At 47.4% G+C, this 10,052-nt stretch overlaps 1 protein-coding gene across 1 annotated transcript; it reads left to right on the top strand.

Moving 5' to 3' along the window:
- Positions 1–877: 877 nt before the first annotated feature.
- Cxcr1 (C-X-C motif chemokine receptor 1) lies at positions 878–5,063 on the top strand. The gene is given in 2 exon segments (NM_019310.2): positions 878–940; positions 2,583–5,063. A coding segment is annotated over 1 exon segment (1,050 nt). The 5' UTR covers positions 878–940; positions 2,583–2,594; the 3' UTR covers positions 3,645–5,063.
- The last annotated feature ends 4,989 nt before the right edge of the window (positions 5,064–10,052 follow it).

Below are 10,052 nucleotides of genomic sequence, written 5' to 3'. Positions count from 1 at the left end.
CCTTCACTAGTTTTCCTCGCCCTAATGGTCTTCTGATAGATTCCAGGGAAGGAGTGGCCATGCCCCAAACCTCAGCACTACTCTAACCAAGCAATAATTGGAAATGGTGTGGAAAAGGGAGTGTCAAGGAGAGTTTTTCTTTCAGACCTCTACCACATGACCCTAAAGATGCCTATAATATAAGTAAAAATGGTGTGCTTGTAGCTGGGCATAGTGGTGTCTACTTGTAAAGCCAGCATTTGGGAGATAGATGAAGATTTATGGATTCAAGGCCAGCATGGGCTATGAGAGACTCTGTCTCAAAACAAAAACAAAACAAAACAAAACAAAACAGCAAGCACTGGGGCTGCAGATGTAGCTCAGCAGTAGGGTACTTGTCCCAGCATGCCCTGGGTCCTGGGTTCTATTCCAGCACCGACGGAAATGTCTGCTTGCTATCCAAACACAGCTTAAGTGTAGACTTCTCACTCTCTCCCACCAGCTTTCCCCTAAGTTCTCCTTCTAGACTCCCTAGGTCTTTCCCACTGTGGACTTCTGAAACTTCTGTTATAGAGAGTCAATACTGCCCCACCCTTCTTATTCCCTCCTGGGAAGTTAGAAGCTTTCAAGGTAATCTATTAGGAAAGTTGGGGATGGCACATGCAGGTAAATTCAAGAAATTGGAGATGGTGGAAGTCTTTATTTATGGAGGGAAGAGTTTAGAGAGAGCACCCTTAACTGCAGCTTCAGCCTGCTATGTCTGCGGAACTCATGCGACCTCTGATGCTGCTGGGTCCCATGACTTAATCTGCACCCAAATGCAGACATGGGTGGGGCTCTAAGGGGAGGTGTGTTTTCTCTTTTTCTTTATTTAACCAGTTCCTTCAGCTGTTCGATCATTCTGGTCTCTGAGCTGCAGGCTTCTCCAGCACACAAGGAACAGAGCCAGCCAGTGCTTCAGGTAGGAAGCCTGTGTCAGCTGTGTGTCAGCACACTTGTTGGGGTAGGGAGGCTTGGTTCAATTTTATTTTAGAAAATACACTGGTTTCTGTGGGACTCAGGGATTTCTGATAAACGGTTTCTTGTCTTCTCACTGTGAGTAGGTACTCAAGTCTGATGCCCTAGGTGGTTGTGGTCACATTACCCCCACCCCCAACCCCATCCACTGCTTTCTATCACTCTCCTGTTATGTGACTGAGGTGGACAATTTCCCATTCAGTGTTGATCTTCCCCCTAAGCCTTCATCTTCTGGGAAGATGCGAGCTCTGGCACTGAGAGAGCATCCCAAGGTGTGGGGATGTGGTTACACTTGCCATAGAATCCAAGGCCTGGAAACCTGGAAGAACTCCCTGTCTTCCCACGATTTGCAGTTGATAAATGGAAATCTGCAGGGATTAAAGGCCCCAGTGGGGTAAGGTCCCCACTGAGGGTGGGCGTTAGGTAACTGTATGCTCATTTTGAACTTGGTTGCTTCTAAAGACTTTCAGATTGGAGAGCCCGTGTGTGTGAGTGTGTGTTCGTGTGCGTGCGCAGGACTGTATATAGAGGCCAGAGGACGATTTTAAGGAGTTAGTTTCCCTCTTCCATCATGGATTCCAGGAGCAAACTCAAGGGGTCAGGCTTGCATGTCAAGTTCTTTTATCTGTGGAGCTATCTCACCAACCCTTAACATGTATTTAAATTTTTTCTATTTCACACTTAATGTGTGTGTGAGATCTTGGTTGTGGAGGCGAGAGGATAACCTGAGATGGTTCTTTCCTTCTAGCTTGTGGGTTCTGGGATCAGACTCGAGTTTTTAGGCTTGGTAGCACTCACCTTTACTCACTGGATCATCTCTTTGGCGTCTTATGTGTACTTTTGATGTAATGTTTACACCTGTGAAAGCTGGACACGATCTCATCATAAGTGTGCGGTTTATTGTAATCTGAAGCTATCACCTCTTTCTCCAGGTAGAGTTTAAGAAGGGCAAACAAGGGGCTGCGGGGAGAGAGCTCAGTAGTTAGGAGCATGGATTGCCACTTTGGGCAGCTCGCTACCCCGGTAGCTCCAGTTCCAAAGGATTGGATGCCTTATTTTGACCTCTACATATAGATGTACAGACAAGTACATATGCTCATATGCATAAATAAAAGCAATGGAAAATAATGTCTTTACAAAATGGCAAACAATAGTGAGGGGGGCACATATAGGATATAAGCTAGGAGAGGACACCCCCATACACCTCACCTCCTTCAGTTTTGCTGTGTGCTGGCTCTGTCCCGAGTCTATAAGAACAACCTGGTGACTGCGTCTGAATCCAGGAGTGTGGCTGAGGACCAAGGTGGTTGAGAGGAGACGAGGTAGAGCTGGACATAGAGTTGAGAATTGTAGAGCCAACTGAAGGCAAAGGGTTTTATTTTATACACATGGGTTTTATTTTATACCCAGATTTAGTGCCCAAGGACTTTGACAGCATTAGGAAGCTAACATTGATAGAAGTTCAAGTTGAAGGCAAAAGGAGTGAACTCCGGGTTGTCAAGGCAACAGAGGCCAATACTATCCCACAATATCCACTTGAATTTGGTTACTGAATTCTATTTCTCTCCTTCTAACCTTGCACATAGATCAAACAAACAATGGCCGAGGCTGAGTATTTCATCTGGACTGCTCCTGAGGGTGACTTTGAGGAAGAATTTGGAAATATCACCCGAATGCTGCCCACTGGAGAGTATTTCAGCCCCTGTAAGAGGGTTCCAATGACCAACAGGCAGGCTGTAGTTGTCTTCTATGCACTGGTGTTCCTTCTTAGCTTGCTGGGAAACTCGCTGGTGATGCTGGTCATCTTATACAGGCGAAGGACCCGATCCGTCACCGATGTCTACGTGCTGAACCTAGCCATTGCTGATCTACTCTTTTCATTGACTCTGCCCTTCTTGGCTGTCTCCAAATGGAAGGGCTGGATTTTTGGCACACCCCTGTGCAAGATGGTCTCACTCCTGAAGGAAGTCAACTTCTTCAGTGGTATCTTGCTGCTGGCCTGCATCAGTGTGGATCGATACCTGGCCATCGTCCATGCCACCCGCACACTGACCCGAAAGCGCTACTTGGTTAAATTCGTATGCATGGGCACCTGGGGTCTATCCTTGGTTCTGTCTCTGCCTTTTGCCATCTTCCGCCAGGCATATAAACCATACCGTTCTGGAACAGTCTGCTATGAGGTCCTGGGTGAAGCCACAGCAGATCTTAGGATAACATTGCGTGGTCTGTCCCACATATTTGGCTTCCTCTTGCCGCTGTTCATCATGCTGGTCTGCTACGGGCTCACACTGCGCACGCTCTTTAAGGCCCACATGAGACAGAAACGCCGGGCCATGTGGGTGATCTTTGCTGTTGTGTTGGTCTTCCTGCTCTGTTGTCTGCCCTACAATCTGGTTCTGCTCTCGGACACTCTCTTAGGAGCCCACTTGATTCAAGATACTTGCGAGCGCCGCAATAACATTGACCAGGCCTTGTATATTACCGAGATCCTGGGCTTTTCTCACAGTTGTCTTAACCCCATCATCTATGCCTTTGTTGGCCAAAGTTTTCGCCATGAATTCCTCAAGATCCTTGCTAACCTGGTTCACAAGGAGGTTTTGACACACCACTCTGCTTCCTTTCGCACGTCTCTCACCACTATCTATTAAACTTCTGAGAATTACCAGAGAGTGATCGCTCTCCCTCAAAGGGAAGGATAACTATTGTGCCAATGTGTTGTGTGAGTGTGTGTGTGTGTGTGTGTGTGTGTGTGGTGTGTGTTTGTGTATGTGCGTGCATGTATGTGTGCTGTGTGTGTATGTATGTATGGATGCATGTGTGGTATGTGTATATGTTGTGTGTATGTGGTGTGTGTGTGTGTGTTTGGTGTGTATGGTGTGTGTATGATGTGTGTGGTGTGTGTATGAGTGTATGGTATGTATATGTATGTATGTGTTCTGTATCAGTGTGTGTGTGGTGGGTGTATATGGCATGTGTGGTATATGTGTGTGTCTATATGTAGTGTGTATGTATGTGTGATGTGGTGTGTGTATATGGTATGTGGTGTGTGTGTGTCTGGTGTGTATGGTATGTGTATGATGTGTGTGGTGTGTGTGTGTGAGTGTATGGTATGTATGTATATGTTCTGTACCTGTGTGTATGTATGTATGTGTGGTATATGTGTGTGTCTGTATGTAGTGTGTATGTATGTGTGGTGTATGTATAGTGTGTGTGTGTGTGTGTGTGTGTGTGTGTGTGTGTACTATGGCTATGGGAAGATACTATCAGTTTTTGGGAGGGAGGAGGCAAGATCAGGAGAGGATAGTAACTACTGTCTCTAGGGCCCACACCTACTTTCTGAGGAGGGCTGATAGCCCTCCAAGGACTTCCTTTGCACTTCCATTAGGGAGAACATTACCACTCCTATTGTACATATACATCTTTGACTTGCAATCTGGGGAATTATTATGGTCACACCTGTGGCCTGACCTCACCATTGGAACAAAGACCTGGGGCTTGCATCTAACATTAGCCCTCATGGGCTAGACTCTCTCTTTGGAACAGCAGCTGGACTGCTCAGCTCATTCCAGCAGGCTGTCTGGTGTCATTTTGTCCTGTGATCTGAGCTCATGAGACTGTTTTCCCATCTCAGAGACTGTTGCAATGCCTGTCGAAGACATCGGTCAAGTGCTACTGAGCCCCAGGCCACCAGGCACTCTTGTGATGGAGCTGAAGACTTTCTTCCTTTTAGGTGTCATGAGTGGACAGAGGAAGAGAGGAAGTCCACTAGTCCTTGGGAAGCCAGGACTAGTGCATGAAATCCACTTTACCCTGTGACCGGTGTCACTGAGGGTAATGTGTGTGTGTGTGTGTGTGTGTGTGTGTGTGTGTGTGTGTGTGTGTGTTGGGTGCCAGCTGAGCCAACGATGAAGCAAGACCAGCAGCTGTAACTTTTGCCCTCTTGGCACTTCCAACTTGACATGGAGCGACAGTAACTATACAAACCCAGATATGCTGTCAATCAGCTAGGTAGGCAGATGCTTCTAATAAAATTTTGGTCCCATGTTTGTCCATGGGTGTGCCAGAGTAAAAGGTGTGTATGTGGATAGTCCTGCAGTAGAACGGGGCTAGCCCTCCCTCCTCATAAACTGGGCGTGGGCTAGTGGCTTTGCAGGAACAATCTCTGCAATCTCTGCAGGCACGGCCCCAGCAGTCTCATCCCCATGTTCATCATCACCACCACCACCATCACCACTACCACCATCACCACCACCACCACCACCACCATCATCATCATCATCACCATCACCACTACCACCACCACCATCATCATCACCATCATCACCACCACCACTACCACCATCACCATCACCATCACCACCATCATCATCACCATCACCACCACCATCATCATCATCACCATCACCACCATCATCATCATCAACAACTCTCATGGTCAGGAGGTCTCCTTTGTCCCTCATATGTGAGCTCAGCCTTATCCCGATGTATAACCATTTCCCCATCCCAGGGAACCTGACCTGTCTCCTTTAAGTTGTATTAAGTTACTTCCTCCTCTTGCCGCCACCAAATGACTTCAGGGAATTATGTTTGGGGCTGGAGAGAATGCTCAGTGGTTAGGAGTATCTGCTGCTCTTTCAGAGGACCCAGGTTCGATTCCCAGCACCCACATGGTGGTTCACAACCATCTGGAACTTAGGTTGCAGGGGATCCAATGCTCTCTTTTGACTTCTCCTGCTGCTAGACATGCATGTGATATGTAGGCATATGTGCAAGTAAAGCGTCCATGCACATAAAATTCACAAATCTAAAAATGTTTTTTTAAAAGGAATTGTAGTTATTCATCTGTTTTCCCTGAACAAAGGCAGAAACCTGTCCAATTTGAGTTCCGTCCTGGTGTTGGGCGTAATGTGTGGAGCCCATGAAGTGCTCGGGAACTATTTATAGAATGAGCAGATGTCATTAAAAGGTGCCAGTTTTGGGGTTGGGGATTTAGCTCAGTGGTAGAGTGCTTACCTAGGAAGCGCAAGGCCCTGGGTTCGGTCCCCAGCTCCGGAAAAAAAAAAAAAAAAGAACCAAAAAAAAAAAAAAGTGCCAGTTCTGCCTTCCTTTCCCCCTTCCTGGTCACTATGCTCCACTCCTCCATGTGGTCCTCTGCGATCAGGTTCATTCCATTCTTTAGCTGTGTGGAAGGGTTGCAGGGAGTGCTGAAGACGCCTGGGCTCCTTGATTGCCAGTAGTAGAAGCAGAACCTCCTACTACTGTAAAGAAAAAGAAGGTTCTGGCCAGGGGCTGGGGATTTAGCTCAGTGGTAGAGCGCTTACCTAGGAAGCGCAAGGCCCTGGGTTCGGTCCCCAGCTCAGAAAAAAAGAACCAAAAAAAAAAGAGAAGGTTCTGGCCCGTGTCGGGGTGGGGAGAGACCAGGATGGTTCATCCAGATGAGACTCAGTTGAGGCCGTGCCTAGAATCAGGGACCAAGGTTGGGGTGGATAAGGGGGTAAGTCTGGGGGTGGATACAGGTCAAAAGGCAAGGTTAGGGAAGGGTATCAGAAATAGGGAAAAATCAGACATGGGGAGACCGGCGAGGGGAGAGTAAGGTGAGGGACCAGGTGAGGGATGGAGGTAAGGAGAGCTCAGCGTGGGCTTGGACCAGGTTAACACTGGAGAGAGACATATGGATGGGGTGAGAATGCCAGAGATGAAACGAGTCTAGGAGCGACTGTAAGTAAAAGAACTCATGGGTAGTGTTTTAGTTAGGGTTTTACTTCTGTCTTAGGGTTTTACTGTTGTGAACAGATACCATGACTGAGACAAGTCTTATAAGGACAACATTTAATTGGGGCTGGCTTATATGTTCAGAGGTTCAGTCTATTATCAAGGTAGGGGCATGGCAATGTCCAGGCAGGCATGGTGCAGGAGGAGCTGGACATCTTCACCTGAAGGCTGCTAGCAGAACACTGACTTCCAGGCAGCTAGGATGAGGATCTTAAAGCCCACAGCCACAGCGACATACCTACTCCAACAAGGCCAAACCGTCTAATAGTGCCACTCCCTGAGCTGAGCATATATAAACCATCACGTGTAGGGTCATCATACTCTTTGAGAATACCTCAGACACACTATTCTTGGCTTGGCTCCTTGGAGGTTGCCCAGGTAGGTTAGTAGAGGAGGAGTTGGGGAGCAAGCTCCTCAAGCCCACCAGATAGATCTGAGTTGAGGGAGAAAGGATGTTTGTTTTAGCTTGGTTTCCCTACAGTAATTGCCTATAGAAATAATTCCAGCTGACATGTCAAGAGTCAAGAGTACTTTCTCATATAAGGAACTGAGCTGAAGATTCACTGACACTGAGTGCTTTGATAAACTTTACTCCACAGCCTGTGACCAGCCTGGGCGAATGTAATGAAGTCAGCTGCCTTCCCCGAGCTGGCTGGCCATTAGGGAGCTTAGACACATGACTTGGGATCTTGTTAGGAGGTTGTAGCAGAAATGGAGAGGGTATGGATAAACTAGTGACAGTGTGGTGGAAGGAGAGGGCGAACTTAGGAATGTTTGAGGTAGAGACCCAAATACTACTCAGCCTGACAAAGTTCGATTTGAGAGTCTGTAGTAACTGGCTTGTGACTTCGTGGAGAGAAACCCTTCTCACAGAGCAGCCCTGAATGCATATTACAGAGAGTTTTTAAAGATGACACAGAAAAATTACATCCTGGTTGCAGGGTGATGCAAGCTATCAGGCTAACAGGAGCCAAGAACATGCGGTTAGCTGGGGCTAACCCAAAGGTCTAGAGCAGAGCTGGATGTGTTCCTATGGGACTTTTCAGGGCAGGGGACAAAAAGGAAGGGGTCTGTTTCAGTTTAAATCAAAGATGGCTTTAGCTAAGACAAGAGGGAGAAACCTTTTGCCGGTTACAAGGAGATCTTTGAGGGGAGACCAGTAGGACTTAGCTATCAGTTGAACAGGAAATGGAGCAGTGAGGAGGGGGTAGTCAGAAAGGAGTCTTCAACCTCTAGCCTGGATTACTGATTGCAAGGGGACTTGTTATTGTTGAATGAGTGGTGTACAAATTTAGTCCCAGCACTCAGGAGGCAGAGGCAGGAGGAGCTCTGTGAGTCTGAGGCCAACCAGGGTTATGTAGAAAGACCCTGTGTGGTGGTTTGAATATGCTTGGCCCAGAGGAAGTGACACTGTTAAGAGGTGTGTCCCGCTGGAGGGAGTGCATGGCTGGGGTGGTGGGCTTTGAGGTCCTATGCTCAAGCTCTGCCCAGTGCAGAAGGGAGCATCCTGGCTGCCTGTTGAAGACAGTATCTCCTGACTGCCTTCAGACCAAAATGGAGACCTCTCAGCTCCTTGTCCAGCACCATGTCTGCCTGCACGCTGCCATACTTCCCACCATGGTGATACTGGACTGAACCTCTGAAACTGTAAGCCAGCCCCAGTGAAAGGCTGGCCTTTATAAGACTTGCCTTGGTCATGGTGTTTCTTCCTATCAGTGAAACCCTAAGACACCCTGTTTCAAAAAGGAAGGAAGGAAGGAAGGAAGGGAGGAAAGAAGGAAGGAAGGAAGGAAGAAAAGAAAGAAAAGACTGAGTGATGGTGGTGATGTGTACCTTTAATCTCAGCACTTGGCAGGCAGATCTCTGAGTCTGAGGCCAGCATGGTCTACAGACTGAGTTCTAGGACTCAGAGAAAACTTGTCTGAAAGAGAGAGAGAGAGAGAGAGAGAGAGAGAGAGAGAGAGACAGAGAGAGAGAGAGAGACAGAGACAGAGACAGACAGAGAGACAGAGAGAGAGACAGAGAGAGAGAGACAGAGAGAGAGACAGAGACAGAGAGAGAGAGACAGAGAGAGAGAGGCAGAGAGAGATAGACAGAGAGAGACAGAGAGAGACAGAGAGAGACAGAGAGAGACAGAGAGAGACAGAGAGAGACAGAGAGAGACAGAGACAGAGAGCAAGTACTGGAGAGAGGGCTCAGTGGTTAAGTGCACAGGCTACTCTTCAAGAAAGTCTGGAGTTCAATTCCCAGGAACTGCATGGTGGCTCCTAACCATCTCTAATGAGATCTGGTGCCCTCTTCTGGCCTACAGGCAGAACACGGTATACATAATAAATCCTTAAAAAAAATAAAGAGAAAGGGAAGGAAAAATAAAGAGGACATGTTTTCAGGAAGAGGCTGCCTTCTGATTTGTGGGGTACAAGTAGATAGGCCCAGTTAGGGGGAAGCTAGCTCTGAAAGCCTGGGAAAGATTTGGTAAGCTTGGGGTCCTTACTGGAATATCGATAGATCATGAAAGCTACCAGAGCGAATGGAAAACAACGGACAGATAAGAGAGAGCAATGTGCAGAATGTTAATATCCAAAGGACTGAAAGAAGGAGAGGGCCTTCAAAAAAAAAGGGGTCTGGGGTGTGGCTCAATCCGTCAGGGGGTAGCCTAGCATGCATGAAGCCCTGAGTTCAAGTCTCAGCATTGCATAAACCAGGCAGAGTGGGAGACATTTATAGGCCCAGCACAGGGGCATGAGGAGCAGGAGCATGAGGAGTTCGAGTTCTTCCTCAGCTGCATAGCAGTCCTCACGACCTGACACTACAGTTATGCTAAGTTGCTTGCTGTCAGCACTGTGTATACCTCAGAAAGAACGGGTGATCTGTTGGGATCGCCTCTGCATCTACAGCATCGGAGCCAGGAAATAGAGAAGACCAAACATCTGGCAAATAATGAGTTTAGTAATATGCTTCATACATACACACAAGGTATTTAGAATATATATTTATATTTATGTGTGTGTGTGTGTGTGTGTGTGTGTGTGTGTATGTGTGTATGTGTGTGTGTGTGTGTGTGTGTGTGTGTGCGTGCGTGCGTGCATGCATGCATGCCTAGGTAAATTATTAAGGCCTAGATGGAATGTTAAGGAATGTCTAGGTCACTGTTACCTGGCTAGCCTACCACTTTGTGCTGTTAATCAGGAAACGTTCTCATGTGTTGTTTCAGCTGTTACTAGAAAACTTTCTCATGCCCAAGTTGATTACACAGTCTGTTATGCTCTGTGCCCTTGGAAACC

Source organism: Rattus norvegicus, chromosome 9, assembly GCF_021556685.1.
Source record: "Rattus norvegicus strain SHRSP/BbbUtx chromosome 9, alternate assembly SHRSP_T2T, whole genome shotgun sequence".
NCBI classification, from domain to species: domain Eukaryota; kingdom Metazoa; phylum Chordata; class Mammalia; order Rodentia; family Muridae; genus Rattus; species Rattus norvegicus.
Note: the sequence above shows the minus strand (reverse complement) of the source record. Positions and strands in the feature narration are given on the sequence as shown.